The sequence below is a fragment of the Clarias gariepinus genome, chromosome 12, assembly GCF_024256425.1.
Source record: "Clarias gariepinus isolate MV-2021 ecotype Netherlands chromosome 12, CGAR_prim_01v2, whole genome shotgun sequence".
Classification (NCBI taxonomy): Eukaryota; Metazoa; Chordata; class Actinopteri; order Siluriformes; family Clariidae; genus Clarias; species Clarias gariepinus.
Window position 1 is genome coordinate 1,153,157 of NC_071111.1, and position 25,261 is coordinate 1,178,417.

At 41.8% G+C, this 25,261-nt stretch overlaps 2 protein-coding genes across 2 annotated transcripts in view; one reads left to right on the forward strand and one right to left on the reverse strand.

Annotated features, from left to right (window-relative positions):
- Positions 1 to 25,261, reverse strand: part of LOC128533948 (myelin-associated glycoprotein-like) — a 127,071-nt gene that overhangs the window by 79,170 nt on the left and 22,640 nt on the right. The window lies entirely within an intron of this gene.
- LOC128533943 (uncharacterized) lies at positions 14,992 to 16,189 on the forward strand. Its single transcript, XM_053508186.1, has 2 exons — positions 14,992 to 15,999; positions 16,102 to 16,189. The coding sequence occupies exons 1-2, from the start codon at positions 15,269 to 15,271 to the stop codon at positions 16,187 to 16,189; spliced, it is 819 nt and encodes a 272-aa protein (XP_053364161.1). The 5' UTR covers positions 14,992 to 15,268.

Sequence of the window (25,261 nt, forward strand, 5' to 3'; positions counted from 1 at the left end):
CAGACTGGATGTAAACATTCCCACATCCACCTTTTCTTTGGTTCTTTGTGTGTGTGCGTATATATACTCCTGTCTCCCACAATAAACTTTGAACGTCTCACTGAACACTGACTTGTGTGCTTCATTGAGGGGTTCCCTGAGCTCAGGCGGGACAGCAGAATACAGGCGGAGCACTGAGTAGACCAAAGGGGGTCTACCAAAATTCAAGAAATCCTTACAATGCATAAATAAGCTTCAGCTAGTCCAGAATGCAGCAGCGAGAGTCCTCACTAGAACCAGAAGATATGAGCACATCACCCCTATCTTATCTTCACTGCATTGGCTCCCTGTGAAATTTCGCATTGATTTTAAAATACTACTCTTGACATATAAAGCATTAAATGGTCCCGGATCGTAAGACACCGCGTCTTACGATCCGCCACGCCTACTTCGATCAAAGGATGCAGGCTGCTTGTCAGTACAGCGTATTATGAAAAATACAGCTGGGGGCAGAGCTTTTTCTTACAAAGCCCCAAAATTATGGAATAGTCTTCCAAATAGTGTTCGAGACTCAAACACAGTCTCAGTGTTTAAGTCCAGGCTAAAAACCTATTTATTTAGCCAAGCATTTTTATAAATAGATTTGCCTTAGGTAAAGGAGCAGATCTGGGGGACTCATTCAATTCAATTCAATTTAATTTTATTTATATAGCGCTTTTAACAATGGTTATTGTCTTAAAGCAGCTTCACAAAAAATTTAAGAATTGTTTTTTTTTTTTAGAAAAGAAAAGAAAATATTTGAAAGTGTGTATGTGTGAGAAAAATTTGTCTAGATAATAATGAGATGAATGAATGATGAATGAAATGTCTCTGATGAGCAAGCCAAGGGTGACAGCGACAGTGGCAAGGAAAAACTTTCTGAGATGGCAATAGGAAGAAACCTTGAGAGGAACCAGACTCAACAGGGAACCCATCCTCATCTGGGTGATAACAGATAGAAATAACATCATGTGTGTTGTGCAGGTGAACGTTCAATATAACAGAAGTTATGTAGATTAACATGAAGTTCAGTTCAGCACAGGGAGTCAGTAGGTGCAGAGGGCAGATGGGGTCTGGATCACTGGAAGCACAGGAGCAGGATGTGTAGCTCCAGCCATCTTAAAGCAGAATCCAGCTGGAGCTGGTCCTTCTCTGGATGCCTTAGAAACCTCGCAGGGTTGGCCTTTGTCTACTAAAGCTGGCACAATCTCCAGATGCCTCGGGATGGGTAGAAAAATACAGAAAAGATGAATGGACGTAGAGTATTATGGTGAACTGGTATGTTTGAATGCTGTCTTCCTCACTCTCATTGATCACTCAGGTTTGCTGACTGAGGTGATTGTTTGCTTTACATCTCAGGAAGCCCTCATGTTTGTGTTTCCTTCTGGCTCTCCCTTTTAGTTATGCTGTCATAGTTAGTCCTGCCGGAGTCTCTGCTTGCACTCTACAGTTAATATACATTCACATTATACATTGTGTGACTGTGACCATACCTAACTGCCATCTCTCCTCTTCTTCTCTTTCCCCCCCTCTTTCTCTTTCCTCTCTCCTCCTGTCTCCCCCTTTCACTCTTTCTCTCTCTCTGTTGAGCTACACATGTCGTTCCCGAGCTGCCAGTGATCCAGACTCCCTCTGCCCTCCGGACCTGTCTGACCCATCCTGTTGCCCCGCTTCTGGCTGAAGATCTCGTCACATGGATGCCTTGTGTTTCTCTCTGGGATGCGTCTGGTGTCTGGGAATGATTCTCTCTACCTAGAAAATGGTTCTGGCCTTGACTGGTGTTGGCAACTGTTTCTCTGGGGACTTGACAGTTCGATAGTTCAGGACTGGAACTTCTTACAAGTCTACCTGGGTCTTCAATAACTACCTGGACTCCATATTAACATCAATTAACATCAGCTATTATAGCTGAACTGCCTCCCACCCTACACACTGTATAAATGCAGATCATTTACTGCTATCCGTTATCACCCAGATGAGGATGGGTTCCCTGTTGAGTCTGGTTTCTCTCAAGGTTTCTTCCTATTACCATCTCAGGGAGTTTTTCCTGCCACTGTCGCCCTCGGCTTGCTCACCAGGGACAAACTGACCATTTTGATTCATACAAATTCACATTTCATACAAACTTAAATAATTCTTTTGATTGTGTAAAGCTGCTTTGCGACAATGAAAATTGCTAAAAGCGCTATACAAATAAAATTGAATTGAATTGAATGAATGAACAATATGTGTGTGTGTGTGTGTGTGTGTGTACAGTATATACAATGCGACAGCGTGCTCAGTTACTGTAATTCCTCTTCTCATCTTCGATGTAGGTGTGAAGTTATCAAACCGGTTTCGCGGATGGGGGAATTGGCAGAATTGAGGGGTTTAAAACTATTTAACAAGACTGAGCAGACGTCTCTGCCTAAAATGTATTTCGCCAGCTATAGAATAAATAGAGATAAAATGTTTAATGGTACCAATCAAATCAGACTTTATAATTACTTTGAGGGTAATTCACAAATTTACCTAATATATTTTGTTTTTATGTGTGTACAGTATGTGTTTGTTTGTGAATATATTATACAAGTATGTGGTTGTGCGCATACTTATATATGACATTTATATGAATGTCACGTATGTGTTTCATACGTGACATTCATATAAAATGCAATTAATGATAAGTGTATGTTGTTAAAGTATTTGTGGATATGTATGTACTGTAACAACACAGCTCGCGCAAGGGGCAGAGCCGTGCATAAACTGTTCAGAACGGGTCGGGTCGTGATACCGCGACACTCCGTGTGATCATTCGGTCGCACCAGGAAAAGGTGTCAGGGCCAAACACAAAGCGCAGTGAAAAAGACACAGGCAAAGCCCAAGCCTCTGTCTGTCTAAGACACCGGCGAGAAAGTGAGGGAGAGCGACACGCATCAGTTTAGCGCGTGGTCTCAGGTTCAAGTACACAAAGCACAAACTCTTCTCTCTCTCTTCCTACTATAAATCCTCAGTAAGGGCATAAGCCCAGAGAGCACCTTTAGTTTTTTGTTTTAGTTTCCAGAATCCTGTCCGTTCTCGCATAGATGGCTGTCATGTTTCAGATGCTGCCGCCGTGCAGCAGCGGCGTGTAGTCCTCCACGTCGGGCAGAGGCGGCGGAGCTAAAGCAACGCCCACGGAGCTCGGCGGCTGAGCTGCTGACGCGCCGTTTGTGGATCTGGCTGGTTCCGGAGCTGAAGCAACATTCACGGCGCTCGGCAGTTGAGCTGTTGACGCTCCATTCATTGGGCTGGCCGGTTCCGGAGCAAAAGCGACGCTCGCGGAGCCGGGAGGCGGAAGTAGAAGCGCGACAGTCTCGGAGCCGGGTGGCGAAGGCAGAAGCATGCCGTTCTCGAGGCTCGGCGACTGCAGAGCTGGAGCGACGCTTGGCGACTGCGGAGTCGCCGCGCTGTCCTCCAAGCCGGGAGGTGGAGGAAGGACCAGGCTCTCCAGGCTGCACGGCGGCTGAAGAGTGGAAGCAACGTTCTCGTCTCTTAAAGGCAGTGGCGAAGGGAGCACGTCGTTCTCGCTGCTCTGCGACGGCGCGTAGTCCTCCGCAACAAGCATAGGCAGCGGCGGGAGAGGGAGCGCGTCATCCAGATAAGAGAGCGGGAGAACATCCGGGACTACAGCGTGGCTCTCCCAAACCTGGACTAGAAGCTTTTGGAGCTGCAGCACGTGCTCCCGCAGGTCACGAATGCGCTCCTGGTTTTGCTCCATCAAAAGCGTGTAGATATCTCTCATTCCTTCCTTGCCACCATCATGCCAGACCTCCTCAGCCCATGCCTCCTTGGGATCTTGCATCCCCCAGCTGCCTCACCTCAGAAAACAACCATCAACGAAAAACATAGCAACTAATGCTAGACGTCTGACTGAAGTCTAGTCAGGCTATTTATAATCAGTAAACTTAATTACTTATCCTCGGTTCAGGTGTGTGCTCCCCTCACCTGACCGAGGTGCAGTCTGGGGCACAAAGTCCAACCCAAACAAAACTACAAAACATAAAACAAGTCTTTGGGTCCTTTGGCGCCCTCTAGAGGTTTACCCTTACAACGGCTCTGGTTATTTTTATTTTTATATTTTAAATTGTGCGTGTGTGTGTGCACAGAGAGTTTGTGTGTGTCCGTGCGTGTCTCATGTACAATGTATGTGCTTCATAATATTTTCATAAGGATGAAATGAGATGCCCAAATTCGTGCTTTGAAATTCATAGTAAGTTTCTTATATAGTTTTTGTCATGTCTTAACAGGGACAAATTAATAAAAGATGCGGCAATGCCTCGTTTTAAATGGTCGTAAATTAATTAAATTACCTGATAGTAGGCTACCTTATAATCTGATAGTGTTAACTATGCGAATGTCCCGAATCGTGAATATGCCAACATATCTTATTTAAAAGACATGAATGAACTATATATACATATAATCTTATAAATATTACTTCATAAACACAAAGTGCTTCAGGCTTTTATCATGTTTTTTGCTGTTTGTGTCCAGCATTGAATAATTATTTCATCTATTATTTGACCACGGCTGGAAATAAGAGCTGGAATGTGATTGTGAATTTATGACTAAAATAAATAAAGCTGTTCTTTGCCGTGTGGAAACCCGCGGCTCGTACTTTCACTTTACAGAAGGCAGCATTTTGATCAAAAGGCTGCTAATCGCGCGCGATTTATCGATTAAAATGCAGTTTGGCAATTCTTGGCCAGAAATGCACCAAAGACAAGTACATGTACTGTATATAGGCTACTCGCATTGTTTTCGCGTAGAGAGATTGTGTGCGCGTGCACGGAGAGTTTGTGTGTGTGTCGACGTGCGCTTCACATGTAGGTTGATATACAGGTCAATCTGCATTTGAAAAGTCAACCAGAATCTCTCTCTCTCTCTCTCTCTCTCTATATATATATATATATATATATATATATATACCCTCGGATGTGGATATATAGTGGACATATAGTGGATATATAGTGGACCCTTGGATTACGAGCATAATTCGTTCCGGAAGCGGGCTCTTATTCCAAAACACTCGTAAACCAAATTTAATTTTCCCATAGGAAATAATGGAAACTTTAATTATATGTTCTACAGCCCAAAAAAATAAATACATAAAAATAATTAATCCAAAATATAAAGTAAAAATAAAACAAATTAACCTGTACTTTACCTTAAAAAAAATTAAAAAATAAATCCCGACAGATAAGTGTTTCCGTTTGTGCATGCAGGGTGTGTGTGTGTAAAATGTGCGTGAACACACACACACACACACACACACACATACACACATTAACGGATAGACCGTTTTTAAAACCGTTTAAAAATTAGCAAGAAACATCCCTAGTCACACTCGCGTGAGCGCATACTAACAGGATCACTGCTGTAAAGTAAAACAACAACAACAACAAAAAACTAATTAAACAGCTCCTCACCTTTGAAAACAATCGCGACAGAGAAGAGTTTGCTCTCAAAACGCTGCTTTTGTTAAGGCTGTGTGTTTATACATGGCGATGAGGGAATTTTAGATGAATTTTAAAGCATCCTTTTTGGATTATTAGAAACACACTACTAATACGGTGTTTGACCCCCTTTCGCTTTCAGAACTGCCTTAATTCTATGTGGCATTAATTCAACGAGGTGCTGAAAGCATTATTTAGAAATTTTGGCCCATATTGATAGGATAGCATCCTACATCTTGCCGTTGATGGAGATTTGTGGGATGCACATCCAGGGCACGAAGCTCCTGTTCCACCACATCCCAAAGATGCTCTATTGGGTTGAGATCTGGTGACTGTGGGGGCCATTCTAGTACAGTGAACTTATTGTCATGTTCAAGAAATCAATTTGAAATGATTCGAGCTTTGTGACATGGTGCATTATCCTGCTGGAAGTAGCCATCAGAGGATGGGTACATGGTGGTCATAAAGGTATGGACATGGTCAGAAACAATGCTCAGGTAGCCCGTGGCATTTAAACGATGCCCAATTGGCACTAAGGGGCCTAAAGTGTGCCAAGAACACATCCTCCACACCATTACACCACCACCACCAGCCTGCACAGTGGTAACAAGGCATGATGGATCCATGTTCTCATTCTAAAAGAAACAAACACCGAACGCAGCCTCCTCAGGCTGGGTCTGCAGACGGGCCTTGAACACTTCGAGAAGATTATTCGTGGAACAAAACAGAAGTCATAAGATTCTCTTACACGAGCAGGTTAAGTTTCAGTATTGACTTTGACATAGATCGGTCGTTATTAACGGACCTTGCCCATTCCCTGCAGACTCTGCTCAGTCCTGAGGAGGAAAACAAAGAACCTGGAGGTTAATGTGGCACATAGACAAACGTGATAACAACAGTGAACGGACATTATTCTACGGCTTCGGCTGGTTTAAATAGTGACACACGGGGGAGAGACACAGGTGAAACAATCTATTATGCAGGGGCACATGTTAATATATTCCTAAAATCAATATATGTGTGTGTGTGTGTGTGTATAATTAAGGCCGGCTTTTTGCAGGGGCACATGTTAATATATTCCTAAAATTAATATATTACTATTACTATCTTTTCCACTATTTTTGTGTCAAACAAACACACACACACACACACACATATATATTAACATAAAGACCACAAACTTGGATCATACTGAATGCGCAGCCGGTACCTCTGATCTGAAGCTAGGACTGTTAAATATTAGATCTCTCGCATCTAAAGCAGTTATAGTTAATGATATTATCACAGATCAGGAATTTGATATACTCTGTTTAACAGAAACCTGGATTAAACAGGACGAGTATGTAGCTCTAAATGAAGCTAGTCCTCCTGGATACAGCTACATACACCAGCCTCGGTTAACTGGTAGAGGAGGAGGCGTCGCAGTTATTTACAACGATAACTTGACTATTGTACAAAAACACGGACACAAATTTAATTCATTTGAAATTCTTTATAGTAACATAAGTGTATTTAACTATATTAAGTCAGCTCAGTTGATCCCGCTAATTGTCATTTACAGACCTCCAGGGCCGTACTCTGAATTTCTTAGTGAATTTGCAGATTTCCTTTCAAACCTAGTCGTTTCTGTAGACAAAGTGTTAATTGCTGGAGATTTTAATATTCATTTTGAAAACCCAGAAGACCCTCTGGGAACAGCATTTATGTCCATACTGGACTCGGTAGGAGTAAATCAGTGTGTAGTAGGACCCACTCATAAAGCAGGTCACACTTTAGATTTAATAATATTATTCGGATTAAGTATAAGAAATTTATTCACAATTCCACTATCTGAAGTTATCTCAGATCACTATCTTGTCTCAATTCAAGTGTGTCACAGTAATAATGTACGCACAGCGCCGCGCTACCGTATGAAACGTACATTCACATCAACTACCAAACAGAGTTTTATCAGTAATCTCCCAGAGTTCCCAACTTCGATTAGATCACCGTCTGACCCCACAGAACTCGATCAGGCGACTGAATATTTAGAGTCGACATTTCGCTATACCTTAGATAATGTAGCTCCAGTTAAAAGAGAAATTATTAGAGATAAGAAACTTGGTATAACGATCACACGCGCACTTTAAAACAGACCGCTCGGAAATTAGAACGTAAATGGCGTCAAACTAAATTACTAGTATTTCAAATAGCATGGAAGGAGAGCATCCTGAACTATAGAAAAGCTCTTAGTGTAGCTAGATCAACATATCTCTCCACTCTTATAGAAAATAAAAAAAATAATCCTAGATTCTTATTTAATGCTGTAGCCAAATTAACCAGAAATAAGACCACTGCAGAAATCTCCACAACAACATCATGCAATAGTGAGGACTTCATGAACTTTTTTAATAATAAAATTGTAAATATTAGGCATAAAATTGAGGTTTTGAAACCGAACAATGTAATTGATGCAGATGTTAATCTAGCCATGTCAGATCAGAACCTAGAATACTTTACTCCCCTTGAAGAGAATGAACTAATTTCACTCATCTCTTCTGCAAATTCATCAACCTGTATATTAGATCCTGTACCGACACATTTTCTTAAACAGATAGTACCAGCAATAACAGAACCCCTGTTGAGAATAATTAATTCTTCACTCAGCATTGGTTATGTTCCAAAATCTTTTAAATTAGCAGTTATCAAACCAATAATTAAGAAACCTGACCTCGACCCCTGTCAGCTGTCCAGTTACAGGCCAATATCAAACCTCCCCTTTATCTCTAAGATTCTGGAAAAGATAGTAGCGGAGCAGCTATGCTCATATATACATAGAAATGGCATACATGAACTGTATCAGTCAGGATTTAGGCCTCGTTAAAGTAGTAAATGACATTCTATTGGCCTCTGATCAGGGTTGTGTAACTATGCTTGTATTACTTGACCTCAGTGCAGCTTTTGACACCGTTGATCACGCTATTCTTCTTCACAGATTAGAAAATGTAGTAGGAATTAAGGGTACAGCCCTCTCCTGGCTCAGATCCTATCTGACCCATCGTTATCAGTATGTAGACTTAAATGGTGATTATTCCGCATGCTCTCTAGTGGAGTTTGGCGTTCCGCAGGGTTCAGTTTTAGGTCCACTGCTTTTTTCCCTTTACATGCTTCCTCTGGGCAACATAATCCGTAAGCATGGTATTAGTTTTCATTGTTATGCTGACGATACACAGTTATATGTCTCAGCAAAACCTGATGAGAAAAAACAGCTTACTTAAATTGAGCAATGTGTGCAGGACATAAGAAATTGGATGCTAATTAACTTCCTTCTGCTAAATCCGGATAAGACAGAAGTTCTAGTCATAGGACCGCATACAGCTAGGAGTAAAATTTTAGATCACACCGTAACTTTAGATGGCCTTTCTGTTCCATCAAATGCAACAGTGAAAGACCTTGGTGTGATTATTGATTCCAGCCTTTTATTTGAAGCACATGAACGATGCAGAAAATGCGTCGCTAAACGATGCAGAAAAACTAGTTCATGCTTTTATCACCTCTAGGTTGGACTATTGTAATGCCTTACTGTCTGGTTGTTTAGCTAGATGCATAAATAAGCTTCAGCTAGTCCAGAATGCAGCAGCGAGAGTCCTCACTAGAACCAGAAGATATGAGCACATCACCCCTATCTTATCTTTACTCCATTGGCTCCCTGTGAAATTTCGCATTGATTTTAAAATACTACTCTTGACATATAAAGCATTAAATGGTCTCGCGCCACAGTACCTGAGCGAACTGCTAGTGTCTTACGATCCGCCACACCTACTTCGATCAAAGGATGCAGGCTGCTTGTCAGTACCGCGTATTATGAAAAATACAGCTGGGGGCAGAGCTTTTTCTTACAAAGCCCCAAAATTATGGAATAGTCTTCCAAATAGTGTTCGGGACTCAGACACAGTCTCAGTGTTTAAGTCCAGGCTAAAAACCTATTTATTTAGCCAAGCATTTTTATAAATAGATTTGCCATAGGTAAAGGAGCAGATCTGGGGGACTCATGGACGTAGAGTATTATGGTGAACTGGTATGTTTGGATGCTGTCTTCCTCACTCTCATTGATCACTCAGGTTTGCTGACGGTGAGGTGATTGTTTGCTTTACATCTCAGGAAGCCCTCATGTCTGTGTTTCCTTCTGGCTCTCCCTTTTAGTTATGCTGTCATAGTTAGTCCTGCCGGAGTCTCTGCTTGCACTCTACAGTTAATATACATTCACATTATACATTGTGTGACTGTGACCATACCTAACTGCCATCTCTCTTCTTCTTCTCTTTCCCCCCCTCTTTCTCTTTCCTCTCTCCTCCTGTCTTCCCCTTTCACTCTTTCTCTCTCTCTCTGTCGAGCTACACATGTCGTTCCTGAGCTCCCAGTGATCCAGACTCCCTCTGCCCTCCGGACCTGTCTGACCCATCCTGGTGCCCCGCTTCTGGCTGAAGATCTCGTCACATGGATGCCCCGTGTGTCTCTTTGGGATGCGTCTGGTGTCTGGGAATGATTCTCTCTACCTAGAAAATGGTTCTGGCCTTGACTGGTGTTGGCAACTGTTTCTCTGGGGACTTGACAGTTCGATAGTTCATGACTGGAACTTCTTACAAGTCTACCTGGGTCTTCAATAACCACCTGGACTCCATATTAACATCAGTTAACATCAGCTATTATAGCTGAACTGCCTCCCACCCTACACACTGTATAAATGCAGATCATTTACTGCTTTCTGTTTCACCCAAATGAGGATGGGTTCCCTGTTGAGTCTGGTTCCTCTCAAGGTTTCTTCCTATTACCATCTCAGGGAGTTTTTCCTTGCCACTGTCGCCCTCGGCTTGCTCACCAGGTACAAACTGACCATTTTGATTCATACAAATTCACATTTCATACAAACTTAAATAATTCTTTTGTCTGTGTAAAGCTGCTTTGCGGCAATGAAAAATTGCTAAAAGCGCTATACAAATAAAATTGAATTGAATTGAATATATATATATAAAATACTTTTTAAATAAAAAAAACTTGTAGCTATAACTTGATCCTGAAGTTTAGTTTAGCACACAAAAAACAAAAAACAGAAAAGTCCTTTCTCGTAAATCAACTGCATATGTAGTTTATTTACAGTAATTCATAAAAAAGAATAATATACATTGTACAGTACGAGGTAAACACGAGAAAGATTACAAAATAAAAAAAAAAAAAAAGATGTCTACTTTATAAACAGCGTAGTATACTGTCGAGATGCTAAAATCCTTTGCATGTTGCCCCTCCATTTTGTGCTTCCATTTCAAGTGGAGAGATATTTGACCAACAGCCTAGAACAAAATGTATGCTGATGTTTTGCAAGTATTTTTATCACCATTCAAAGGCTAACAATTAATTTAGTTTGGATTTCTAGCAGATGCCATAAGTATTTCCCTGAACATCTGCTGACTTGATTTTCATTTGCTGAAGTTCCCTTCAACATTTTGAATTTTGCCCATGATGCTTGCATCGCTTTATTAACATTCCAAGCATAGCTTTGGTGCATTCTTTGAGCATTTGCCACAGACAAGCCGCTTACAGGTCTGGCAGATATAAGAGGTTTTGTTCCTCGCACAACTGTTTGTTTGTTTCAACAACAATTTGACTTTTTGACTTTGAATTTTAACTTTTCGCAGGTGGAGAAGGAGTTTCAGGTAAAGGTCGCTTGCATGCCATTGCCATTGCCCCTGCTGCTTTAGCCGTTTTCTGTTGCGCACATAGCTCTTTTACCAACTCCAGAATAAATCTCCTTCTGCTTATGGTCATATTCATGCACTGTTTATATAGAATATGTGCATTAATTGCCGCCAGGTCTAGGAGGTTGTAAAACACAGTCACAGGCCAGCGCAGTTTCTTTTCGCCATTCTCAATTGACACTGCCTGATGTATTGTGCTCAGAACGCATAAATTTTTCTTTCATTTTGCCTTGTAAATCGTGAGCATGGCCTTTCCAGTCTTTAACAACCTGGTTGAATATCATTCAGACTGTACCTGTGTACAAGAGGGCATTTCTCATCTGATTTTATTCATTGTGCCAACAATGGTGGTTTTATTCGCCAAAAGATAGTTTGTTCCAACGAGGTGAAGAAATTGTCTGTTGTTATATTTATATATTAATATATATATTAGCATGTATCTTTATACATTTGGAATCTGCATCTACATTTTCTGTTACATGTAAAGAATTAGTTTCAGCTGAAACTCATAATCAATGGTGTTAGGGTACTTAACTGTACCAAACTGTTACCTTCTTGTACTGGTATAAAATTTTTAAATATTAAAGTGAAGTTGTTCAGCTGTTTAGTGTCACAATGCAGATGTTACACTCAGTGTAGTTACCGAAATCTTTGGTTTAGTTCTCATTGAGTGGCCACACATCACTTCCACATTTCCCTCGCTTTTCTTACATGGTTCTTATGTGGGCATAAACAGTAAAACATTCCGCAAATTTTGGTCATAATGCAAAACATGACTTGTTTTTTTTACTTCTGCTGTTTTTTTTTCCTCCTCCTTTGTCCCCTTAGAGACTCTGTAGTAGGTTTTCTCAGTTAAATATGAAAAATAAATATGTCGCTGATTATCAACGCGGGAATGAATGGCGCATTGTCCAAGTGCAAGTTGATTTTGGAGCTAAACTATTTGCTTTGGGGGAAAGCGCCATCTAGCTTCCCATTTAAAACAATAGGCGGTCAAATGACCGCTGAACCGCGTTAAAAGTAGGTGACACTGGCGCAGTGCTTCTAGTGTTAGACACTTAGGTTTCCATCTGGATCACTTCATGTCTGGCAGACATCTCATCCTGGATGGCAGCTCATTAGCCAAATTTCAATCTCAGTAAAAACCGAACTGCTGTTCATCCCAGATGATTTATCCCCCTGTCAAGACCTTGTAATCCCCTGAACAACAATCAGAAAACTCATTCATTCACTGCATGCAACTTTGGGGTAACCCTGGTGTAAGGTTTTATAATGTAGTAAGACAATGTAATCTAATAAGAAGATCCCTGTGCTCTGAGAACAGACCCCTCACTGTGCTTCCTCATGCCTCCTGTGGTAACACCTTCTATATCCTGTATCCAGACGAGGATACATCCAAATGGCTCCTGTCTGCTAGAATCCTTTTGTTTAATCAGGAGAATGCAAATGCATCTCCTCTCACCTGTCTGTCTCCGGGTCCCTCTATGACTGACATGTTAATGATGGTTCTTTTGATGTTCGGGACATAGCACCGTTTAAATGTGCTCTCTTTGCTGAGAATAAACAGAGATCTTCAGACATCATGCCTACGTGTGTGTGTGTGTGTGTGTGTGTGTTTGGGTGTGTGTGTGTGTGTGTGTGTGTTTGTCTCTCCCGGTCGATCAAGCCTGGACCGGTAAGTGTATCAAGGTGCGGCGGACACAACAAGCTAAAACTCTTCTTCTCTTAGCTTAAAACTTAGCTCGGACACACACATCTTCATTTAAAACCTAACAATGTGGGGGCTCAGTCCGGTCTTCCCTCTCAGAGGAAAAAAGTAAGTGTTTATTTAGCTTTTAATACCTTATAAATTTTAAATACATTATCTTTTCTAAATAATTTTTGTTTACCGTTTTTGTTTAATTAATTTTAATCGTCTTGTCTTAAAGGTTTTGTTTTCCGGAGCAAGTTTTATATAACTTTCGTCACGTCATGTTTAAAGAAATATCCGCGGTGTTTTGAACAAAAAAAAGCTTCGTTGTGGTGTCAGTACCGCCGTGTTTTATAGAACCGTTGTTCATTTTTAATAACTAAATTCGTTCCGCGTTTCAAGTTGCGCTTTTAATAACTTGTTAATTCATCTGGTCAACAACAACTGAAATGGGTATGAATGATTAATTATTGTGGAAGTATTTATGACAAGCGTGCGGACTACTGTCATTTACAACAGCTCTGCACTTAGTGAATTAGAAACATTACAACGCTTCTGTGGCTAACTTACTACGTCATCAAGCCGCGCCCACGGTTGCTATGGGTTACTATTCAATTCAATTCAATTCAATTTTATTTGTATAGCGCTTTTAGCAATTTTTTATTGCCGCAAAGCAGCTTTACACAGACAAAAGAATTATTTAAGTTTGTATGAAATGTGAATTTGTATGAATCAAAATGGTCAGTTTGTCCCTGGTGAGCAAGCCGAGGGCAACAGTGGCAAGGAAAAACTCCCTGAGATGGTAATAGGAAGAAACCTTGAGAGGAACCAGACTCAACAGGGATCCCATCCTCATTTGGGTGAAACAGAAAGCAGTAAACGATCTGCATTTATACAGTGTGTAGGGTGGGAGGCAGTTCAGCTATAATAGCTGATGTTAATTGATGTTAATATGGAGTCCAGGTGGAAATGAAGACCCAGGTAGACTTGTAAGAAGTTCCAGTCATGAACTATCGAACTGTCAAGTCCCCAGAGAAACAGTTGCCAAAACCAGTCAAGGCCAGAACCATTTTCTAGGTAGAGAGAATCATTCCCAGACACCAGACGCATCCCAGAGAGACACACGGGGCATCCATGTGACGAGATCTTCAGCCAGAAGCGGGGCACCAGGATGGGTCAGACAGGTCCGGAGGGCAGAGGGAGTCTGGATCACTGGCAGCTCAGGAACGACATGTGTAGCTCGACAGAGAGAGAGAGAAAGAGTGAAAGGGGGAGACAGGAGGAAAGAGGAAAGAGAAAGAGGGGGGAAAGAGAGGAAGAAGAGAGATGGCAGTTAGGTATGGTCACAGTCACACAATGCATAATGTGAATGTATATTAACTGTAGAGTGCAAGCAGAGACTCCGGCAGGACTAACTATGACAGCATATCTAAAAGGGAGAGCCAGAAGGAAACACAGACATGAGGGCTTCCTGACATGTAAAGCAAACAATCACCTCACCGTCAGCAAACCTGAGTGATCAATGAGAGTGAGGAAGACAGCATCCAAACATAGCAGTTCACCATAATACTCTACGTCCATGAGTCCCCCAGATCTGCTCCTTTACCTATGGCAAATCTATTTATAAAAATGCTTGGCTAAATAAATAGGTTTTTAGCCTGGACTTAAACACTGAGACTGTGTCTGAGTCCCGAACACTATTTGGAAGACTATTCCATAATTTTGGGGCTTTGTAAGAAAAAGCTCTGCCTCCAGCTGTATTTTTCATAATACGCGGTACTGACAAGCAGCCTGCATCCTTTGAACGAAGTAGGCGTGGCGGATCATAAGACACTAGCAGTTCGCTCAGAGACCATTTAATGCTTTATATGTCAAGAGTAGTATTTTAAAATCAATGCGAAATTTCACAGGGAGCCAATGGAGTGAAGATAAGATAGGGGTGATGTGCTCATATCTTCTGGTTCTAGTGAGGACTCTCGCTGCTGCATTCTGGACTAGCTGAAGCTTATTTATGCATCTAGCTGAACAACCAGACAGTAAGGAGCATCCTGTGTGTGTGTCACACTTGGCTGCTTTTTCCCGAGCTCCGCCAGACTGACCAATTTTTCTACTTTTTCGTCCCCTTACGAAGAGTAAACATATAACAGATAAGTATTTCATACTACCTTATAATATATTCACTCGAAACGCGTGTTATATCGTTTTCGTATAAGTTTATATCGTATAAGTTTTAATAGTTTTGCAGCACACCGCTTCTAGCCGGCTTTTCATTAGCATCGCTAGCCCGTTAGCCCGGCTATCACAAGTTTGTTTACGCTCTTTCGCACCGGTTATTTCTATTTTTAGACACCATGTCGGTTGGGTCTCTGCCCCTGTGTGCAGGTGAGGAGACATTGGAGCTGCACTCGGTAGACTTGGAGATGGAGGCCGTGGAGAAGCTGATCCGCGACCTACAGGTGAAGCTGGCCCGGCTACAGCAGCGGAAAGCCACGCTGGAATCGTCGCGGACCGACGCTCACCTGTCCCAGGTAAATTCTCGGCATGAGAATTCTCCGACGACCTCAACCCCGCGTGCTTCTCTGCCCAGGTCCAACGCACCGAGAACGCAGCCTGCCCAGCTTTCCTTCACCCCGGCGCCGGGATACCACGAGGCCTGGAAACTTCAGCAGCGGAAGACGCGCGCCAAGCCCCGGGCGAGGACCTCTCCTCCTCCGCCACCACCCGTCTTCGAGATCTCAACCCGAAACCGCTTCGCTCCTCTCCGTGAGACGGCACACGACGCGCTGGTCATCGGAGACTCCATTGTCCGGCACGTGCGTGCTACCACAGCTAAAGGTAAGGCGTACACGCGCTGTTTACCTGGTGCACGTGTTCTTGATGTTGCTGCACAGGTGCCTGCGGCCCTGAGGAAGAACATTCGAGCTGTGGTTCTCCATGCTGGCACCAACGACATCAGGCTGAGGCAGACGGAGATCCTAAAGAAGGACTTCAGGAGCCTGGTTGAGAAGGTCCGCAGCACATCACCCACGACAAAGATCGTCGTATCTGGACCACTTCCGACATTTCAGAGAGGAATCGAGAGGTTCAGTAGATTATTTGCCTTCAATGAATGGTTACAATCTTGGTGTCAACAACAGAGATTACCCTTTGTTGATAACTGGAATGTTTTCTGGGAGCGTCCTAGGCTCTACCGCACAGATGGCCTGCACCCTAGCAGAGCTGGAGCAGCGGTCCTCTCTGACAACATCTCCAGGACATTACGAACCATCTGACTTGCGGTAAGTCATACCTCAGATTCTTTAGATACCAGCCACAATAAAACTCACCATACTAATAGACGCACACACTTCGCTTGTACTATAGAAACTGTGTCTATTCCCCGATTAGTGAGAAAAAAGAATAAATTCGTTAAATCCAGCCGAAACAATCTGGTAACCATTAAACCAGAAAAAGCCCAAATAAGTAATCGAAGTCTACCTCTAAAGTTTGGACTTCTCAACATTAGATCCCTTACGCTAAACCAACCGTCTGCTAGCTGCATAGAGTCGTCACTCAGGGTTCACTCTATTGAGACTGTGTCTGTTCCCCGAGCTAAAAACAAATTTAGAAAGACTCAGAAAGTCTGTTTTAGTAATTTAATTAGCATAAAGACCACAAACTTGGATCAGACTGAATGCGCAGCCGGCACCTCTGATCTGAAGCTAGGACTGTTAAATATTAGATCTCTCGCATCTAAAGCAGTTATAGTTAATGAAATTATCACAGATCAGGAGTTTGATATACTCTGTTTAACAGAAACCTGGATTAAACAGGACGAGTATGTAGCTCTAAATGAAGCTAGTCCTCCTGGATACAGCTACATACACCAGCCTCGGTTAACTGGTAGAGGAGGAGGCGTCGCAGTTATTCACAATGATAATTTGACTATTGTACAAAAACACGGACACAAATTTAATTCATTTGAAATTCTTTATAGTAACATAAGTGTATTTAACTATATTAAGTCAGCTCAGTCGATCCCGCTAATTGTCATTTACAGACCTCCAGGGCCGTACTCGGAATTTCTTAGTGAATTTGCAGATTTCCTCTCAAACCTAGTCATTTCTGTAGACAAAGTGTTAATTGCTGGAGATTTTAATATTCATTTTGAAAACCCAGAAGACCCTCTGAGAACTGCATTTATGTCTATACTGGACTCGGTAGGAGTAAATCAGTGTGTAGTAGGACCCACTCATAAAGCAGGTCACACTTTAGATTTAATAATATTATTTGGATTAAGTATAAGAAATTTATTCACAATACCACTATCTGAAGTTATCTCAGATCACTATCTTGTCTCATTGCAAGTGTGTCACAATAATAATGTACACACAGCGCTGCGCTACCGTATGAAACGTACATTCACATCAACTACCAAACAGAGTTTTATCAGTAATCTCCCAGAGTTCCCAACTTCGATTAGATCACCGTCTGACCCCACAGAACTCGATCAGGCGACTGAATATTTAGAGTCGACATTTCGCTATACCCTAGATAATGTAGCTCCAGCCAAAAGAAAAATTATTAGAGATAAAAAACTTGCTCCCTGGTATAACGATCACACGCGCACTTTAAAACAGACCGCTCGGAAATTAGAACGTAAATGGCGTCAAACTAAATTACTAGTATTTCAAATAGCATGGAAGGAGAGCATCCTGAACTATAGAAAAGCTCTTAGTGTAGCTAGATCAACATATCTCTCCACTCTTATAGAAGAAAATAAAAATAATCCTAGATTCTTATTTAATGCTGTAGCCAAATTAACCAGAAATAAGACCACTGCAGAAATCTCCACAACAACATCATGCAATAGTGAGGACTTCATGAACTTTTTTAATAATAAAATTGTAAATATTAGGCATAAAATTGAGGTTTTGAAACCGAACAATGTAATTGATGCAGATGTTAATCTAGCCATGTCAGACCAGAACCTAGAATACTTTACTCCCCTTGAAGAGAATGAACTAATTTCACTCATCTCTTCTTCAAATTCATCAACCTGTATATTAGATCCTGTACCGACACATTTTCTTAAACAGATAGTACCAGCAATAATAGAACCCCTGTTGAGAATAATTAATTCTTCACTCAGCACTGGATATGTTCCAAAATCTTTTAAATTAGCAGTTATCAAACCAATAATTAAGAAACCTGACCTCGACCCCTGTCAGCTGTCCAGTTACAGACCAATATCAAACCTCCCCTTTATCTCTAAGATCCTGGAAAAGATAGTAGCGGAGCAGCTATGCTCATATATACATAGGAATGGCATACATGAACTATATCAGTCAGGATTTAGGCCTCATCACAGTACAGAGACAGCGCTCGTTAAAGTAGTAAATGACATTCTATTGGCCTCTGATCAGGGTTGTGTAACTATGCTTGTATTACTTGACCTCAGTGCAGCTTTTGACACTGTTGATCACGCTATTCTTCTTCACAGATTAGAAAATGTAGTGGGAATTAAGGGTACAGCCCTCTCCTGGCTCAGATCCTATCTGACCCATCGTTATCAGTATGTAGACTTAAATGGTGATTATTCTGCATGTTCTCTAGTGGAGTTTGGCGTTCCGCAGGGTTCAGTTTTAGGTCCACTGCTTTTTTCCCTTTACATGCTTCCTCTGGGCAACATAATCCGTAAGCATGGTATTAGTTTTCATTGTTATGCTGATGATGCACAGTTATATGTCTCAGCAAAACCTGATGAGAAAAAACAGCTTACTAAAATTGAGCAATGTGTGCAGGACATAAGAAATTGGATGCTAACTAACTTCCTTCTGCTAAATCCGGATAAGACAGAAGTTCTAGTCATAGGACCGCATACAGCTAGGAGTAAAATTTTAGATCATACCGTAACTTTAGATGGCCTTTCTGTTCCATCAAATGCAACAGTGAAAGACCTTGGTGTGATTATTGATTCCAGCCTTTCATTTGAAGCACATGTAGATAATATTACCAGGATAGCATTCTTTCACCTCAGAAATATTGCCAGAATAAGAAATTTATTGTCGCTAAACGACGCAGAAAAACTAGTTCATGCTTTTATCACCTCTAGGTTGGACTATTGTAATGCCTTACTGTCTGGTTGTTCAGCTAGATGCATAAATAAGCTTCAGCTAGTCCAGAATGCAGCAGCGAGAGTCCTCACCAGAACCAGAAGATATGAGCACATCACCCCTATCTTATCTTCACTCCATTGGCTCCCTGTGAAATTTCGCATTGATTTTAAAATACTACTCTTGACATATAAAGCATTAAATGGTCTCGCGCCGCAGTACCTGAGCGAACTGCTAGTGTCTTACGATCCGCCACGCCTACTTCGATCAAAGGATGCAGGCTGCTTGTCAGTACCGCGTATTATGAAAAATACAGCTGGGGGCAGAGCTTTTTCTTACAAAGCCCCAAAGTTATGGAATAGTCTTCCAAATAGTGTTCGGGACTCAGACACAGTCTCAGTGTTTAAGTCCAGGCTAAAAACCTATTTATTTAGCCGAGCATTTTTATAAATAGATTTGCCATAGGTAAAGAAGCAGATCTGGGGGACTCATGGACGTAGAGTATTATGGTGAACTGGTATGTTTGGATGCTGTCTTCCTCACTCTCGTTGATCACTCAGGTTTGCTGACGGTGAGGGGATTGTTTGCTTTACATGTCAGGAAGCCCTCATGTTTGTGTTTCCTTCTGGCTCTCCCTTTTAGTTATGCTGTCATAGTTAGTCCTGCCGGAGTCTCTGCTTGCATGCTACAGTTAATATACATTCACATTATACATTGTGTGACTGTGACCAGACCTAACTGCCATCTCTCCTCTTCTTCTCTTTCCCCCCCTCTTTCTTTTTCCTCTCTCCTCCTGTCCCCCCCTTTCACTCTTTCTCTCTCTCTCTGTCGAGCTACACATGTCGTTCCTGAGCTGCCAGTGATCCAGACTCCCTCTGCCCTCCGGACCTGTCTGACCCATCCTGGTGCCCCGCTTCTGGCTGAAGATCTCGTCACATGGATGCCCCGTGTGTCTCTCTGGGATGCGTCTGGTGTCTGGGGATGATTCTCTCTACCTAGAAAATGGTTCTGGCCTTGACTGGTGTTGGCAACTGTTTCTCTGGGGACTTGACAGTTCGATAGTTCATGACTGGAACTTCTTACAAGTCTACCTGGGTCTTCAATAACTACCTGGACTCCATATTAACATCAATTAACATCAGCTATTATAGCTGAACTGCCTCCCACCCTACACACTGTATAAATGCAGATCATTTACTGCTTTTTGTTTCACCCAAATGAGGATGGGTTCCCTGTTGAGTCTGGTTCCTCTCAAGGTTTCTTCCTCTTACCATCTCAGGGAGTTTTTCCTTGCCACTGTCGCCCTCGGCTTGCTCACCAGGGACAAACTGACCATTTTGATTCATACAAATTCACATTTCATACAAACCTAAATAATTCTTTTGACTATGTAAAGCTGCTTTGCGGCAATGAAAATTGCTAAAAGCGCTATACAAATAAAATTGAATTGAATTAAGGCATTACAATAGTCCAACCTAGAGGTGATAAAAGCATGAACTAGTTTTTCTGCATCGTTTAGCGACAATAAATTTCTTATCCTGGCAATATTTCTGAGGTGAAAGAATGCTATCCTGGTAATGTTATCTACATGTGCTTCAAATGAAAGGCTGGAATCAATAATCACACCAAGGTCTTTCACTGTTGCATTTGATGGAACAGAAAGGCCATCTAAAGTTACGGTGTGATCTAAAATTTTACTCCTAGCTGTGTGCGGTCCTATGACTAGAACTTCTGTCTTATCCGGATTTAGCAGAAGGAAGTTAATTAGCATCCAATTTCTTATGTCCTGCACCCATTGCTCAATTTAAGTAAGCTGTTTTTTCTCATCAGGTTTTGCTGAGACATATAACTGTGTATCGTCAGCATAACAATGAAAACTAATACCATGCTTACGGATTATGTTGCCCAGAGGAAGCATGTAAAGGGAAAAAAGCAGTGGACCTAAAACTGAACCCTGCGGAACGCCAAACTCCACTAGAGAGCATGCGAAATAATCACCATTTAAGTCTACATATTGATAACGATGGGTCAGATAGGATCTGAGCCAGGAGAGGGCTGTACCCTTAATTCCGACTACATTTTCTAATCTGTAAAGAAGAATAGCGTGATCAACGGTGTCAAAAGCTGCACTGAGGTCAAGTAATACAAGTATAGTTACACAACCCTGATCAGAGGCCAATAGAATGTCATTTACTACTTTAACGAGTGCTGTCTCTGTACTGTGATGAGGCCTAAATCCTGACTGATACAGTTCATGTATGCCATTTTTATGTATATATGAGCATAGCTGCTCTGCTACTATCTTTTCCAGAATCCTAGAGATAAAGGGGAGGTTTGATATTGGCCTGTAACTGGACAGCTGACAGGGGTCAAGGTCAGGTTTCTTAATTATTGGTTTGATAACTGCTAATTTAAAAGATTTTGGAACATAACCAATGCTGAGTGAAGAATTAATTATTCTCAACAGGGGTTCTGTTATTGCTTGTACTATCTGTTTAAGAAAATGTGTCGGTACAAGATCTAATATACAGGTTGATGAATTTGCAGAAGAGATGAGTGAAATTAGTTCATTCTCTTCAAGGGGAGTAAAGTATTCTAGGTTCTGATCTGACATGGCTAGATTAACATCTGCATCAATTACATTGTTCGGTTTCAAAACCTCAATTTTATGCCTAATATTTACAATTTTATTATTAAAAAAGTTAATGAAGTCCTCACTATTGCATGATGTTGTTGTGGAGATTTCTGCAGTGGTCTTATTTCTGGTTAATTTGGCTACAGCATTAAATAAGAATTTAGGATTATTTTTGTTATTTTCTATAAGAGTGGAGAGATATGTTGATCTAGCTACACTAAGAGCTTTTCTATAGTTCAGGATGCTCTCCTTCCATGCTATTTGAAATACTAGTAATTTAGTTTAACGCCATTTACGTTCTAATTTCCGAGCAATCTGTTTAAAAGTGCGCGTGTGATCGTTATACCAAGTTTCTTATCTCTAATAATTTTTCCTTTAACTGGAGCTACATTATCTAAGGTATAGCGAAATGTCGACTCTAAATATTCAGTCGCCTGATCGAGTTCTGTGGGGTCAGACGGTGATCTAATCGAAGTTGGGAACTCTGGGAGATTACTGATAAAACTCTGTTTGGTAGTTGATGTGAATGTACGTTTCATACGGTAGCGCGGCGCTGTGCGTACATTATTACTGTGACACACTTGAATTGAGACAAGATAGTGATCTGAGATAACATCAGATAGTGGAATTGTGAATAAATTTCTTATACTTAATCCGAATAATATTATTAAATCTAAAGTGTGACCTGCTTTATGAGTGGGTCCTACTACACACTGATTTACTCCTACCGAGTCCAGTATGGACATAAATGCTGTTCCCAGAGGGTCTTCTGGGTTTTCAAAATGAATATTAAAAAACACTTTGTCTACAGAAACGACTAGGTTTGAAAGGAAATCTGCAAATTCACTAAGAAATTCAGAGTACGGCCCTGGAGGTCTGTAAATGACAATTAGCGGGATCGACTGAGCTGCCTTAATATAGTTAAATACACTTATGTTACTATAAAGAATTTCAAATGAATTAAATTTGTGTCCGTGTTTTTGTACAATAGTCAAATTATCATTGTGAATAACTGCGACGCCTCCTCCTCTACCAGTTAACCGAGGCTGGTGTATGTAGCTGTATCCAGGAGGACTAGCTTCATTTAGAGCTACATACTCGTCCTGTTTAATCCAGGTTTCTGTTAAACAGAGTATATCAAACTCCTGATCTGTGATAATATCATTAACTATAACTGCTTTAGATGCGAGAGATCTAATATTTAACAGTCCTAGCTTCAGATCAGAGGTACCGGCTGCGCATTCAGTCTGATCCAAGTTTGTGGTCTTTATGTTAATTAAATTACTAAAACAGACTTTCTGAGTCTTTCTAAATTTGTTTTTAGCTCGGGGAACAAACACAGTCTCAATAGAGTGAACCCTGAGTGACGACTCTATGCAGCTAGCAGACGGTTGGTTTAGCCTGTCTGTCTGCTCCCTGGCCTGGGCTCTGGATTGTCACCGATTAACTAGGCCTCTTCTGAGACTATGAGCTATACTGCAAGAAATGAGAGCAGCACCTTCCCGAGTGGGATGGACACCGTCCCGCCCTAACAGGCCAGCTTTGCCCTCAAAGGTCTTCCAATTATCAGTGAAGCCCACGTTGTTTTCGGAGCACCACCTGGACATCCAGCGGTTCAGCGACCATAACCTGCTGTAAGTTATGTCACCACGTCTCATTGGGATGGGACCAGAGCATACTACTCCATTGGACATCGCCTTCGCTAATTTAAACACCTCTATAAAGTTATTCTTACTAACCTCTGACTGACGAAGGCATATATCATTAGCTCCAGCATGTACTACTATCTTTGAGAACCTGTGCTGTCCTAGAGCCCTAAGATTACCTGCTATGTCCGGTGCTCTGGCTCCTGGGATACACCTAACCACTGCCGCTGGCGCCCCTAAAGGCCTGGCTAATGTCACGTGCCTCATTATAGAGTCTCCTATAACCAGAGCTCTTTCAGGTTTCTCAGCGGGTGCATCACTGAGGAGAGCGGTCAGACGGTGATCTAATCGAAGTTGGGAACTCTGGGAGATTACTGATAAAACTCTGTTTGGTAGTTGATGTGAATGTACGTTTCATACGGTAGCGCGGCGCTGTGCGTACATTATTACTGTGACACACTTGAATTGAGACAAGATAGTGATCTGAGATAACTTCAGATAGTGGAATTGTGAATAAATTTCTTATACTTAATCCGAATAATATTATTAAATCTAAAGTGTGACCTGCTTTATGAGTGGGTCCTACTACACACTGATTTACTCCTACCGAGTCCAGTATGGACATAAATGCTGTTCCCAGAGGGTCTTCTGGGTTTTCAAAATGAATATTAAAAAACACTTTGTCTACAGAAACGACTAGGTTTGAAAGGAAATCTGCAAATTCACTAAGAAATTCAGAGTACGGCCCTGGAGGTCTGTAAATGACAATTAGCGGGATCGACTGAGCTGCCTTAATATAGTTAAATACACTTATGTTACTATAAAGAATTTCAAATGAATTAAATTTGTGTCCGTGTTTTTGTACAATAGTCAAATTATCATTGTGAATAACTGCGACGCCTCCTCCTCTACCAGTTAACCGAGGCTGGTGTATGTAGCTGTATCCAGGAGGACTAGCTTCATTTAGAGCTACATACTCGTCCTGTTTAATCCAGGTTTCTGTTAAACAGAGTATATCAAACTCCTGATCTGTGATAATATCATTAACTATAACTGCTTTAGATGCGAGAGATCTAATATTTAACAGTCCTAGCTTCAGATCAGAGGTACCGGCTGCGCATTCAGTCTGATCCAAGTTTGTGGTCTTTATGTTAATTAAATTACTAAAACAGACTTTCTGAGTCTTTCTAAATTTGTTTTTAGCTCGGGGAACAAACACAGTCTCAATAGAGTGAACCCTGAGTGACGACTCTATGCAGCTAGCAGACGGTTGGTTTAGCCTGTCTGTCTGCTCCCTGGCCTGGGCTCTGGATTGTCACCGATTAACTAGGCCTCTTCTGAGACTATGAGCTATACTGCAAGAAATGAGAGCAGCACCTTCCCGAGTGGGATGGACACCGTCCCGCCCTAACAGGCCAGCTTTGCCCTCAAAGGTCTTCCAATTATCAGTGAAGCCCACGTTGTTTTCGGAGCACCACCTGGACATCCAGCGGTTCAGCGACCATAACCTGCTGTAAGTTATGTCACCACGTCTCATTGGGATGGGACCAGAGCATACTACTCCATTGGACATCGCCTTCGCTAATTTAAACACCTCTATAAAGTTATTCTTACTAACCTCTGACTGACGAAGGCGTATATCATTAGCTCCAGCATGTACTACTATCTTTGAGAACCTGTGCTGTCCTAGAGCCCTAAGATTACCTGCTATGTCCGGTGCTCTGGCTCCTGGGATACACCTAACCACTGCCGCTGGCGCCCCTAAAGGCCTGGCTAATGTCACGTGCCTCATTATAGAGTCTCCTATAACCAGAGCTCTTTCAGGTTTCTCAGCGGGTGCATCACTGAGGAGAGCAAACCTGTTGGACACGTGAAGCGCAGAAGAGGTGTGCTCCGGTGGGCTAGCCTTAGCGTTAGCTTTGGCTGAACGAGTATGCCGCCGAGTCGTCACCCACTCGTCCCGCTGTG

Excerpts from the sequence above, each read along its gene's own strand:
- LOC128533943 (XM_053508186.1), top strand. The coding sequence starts at position 15,269 with ATGTCGGTTGGGTCTCTGCCCCTGTGTGCAGGTGAGGAGACATTGGAG. Across the intron at positions 16,000-16,101 it reads TTTCAGAGAGGAATCGAGAG|GCTCTACCGCACAGATGGCC; the intron begins GTTCAGTAGATT and ends GGAGCGTCCTAG.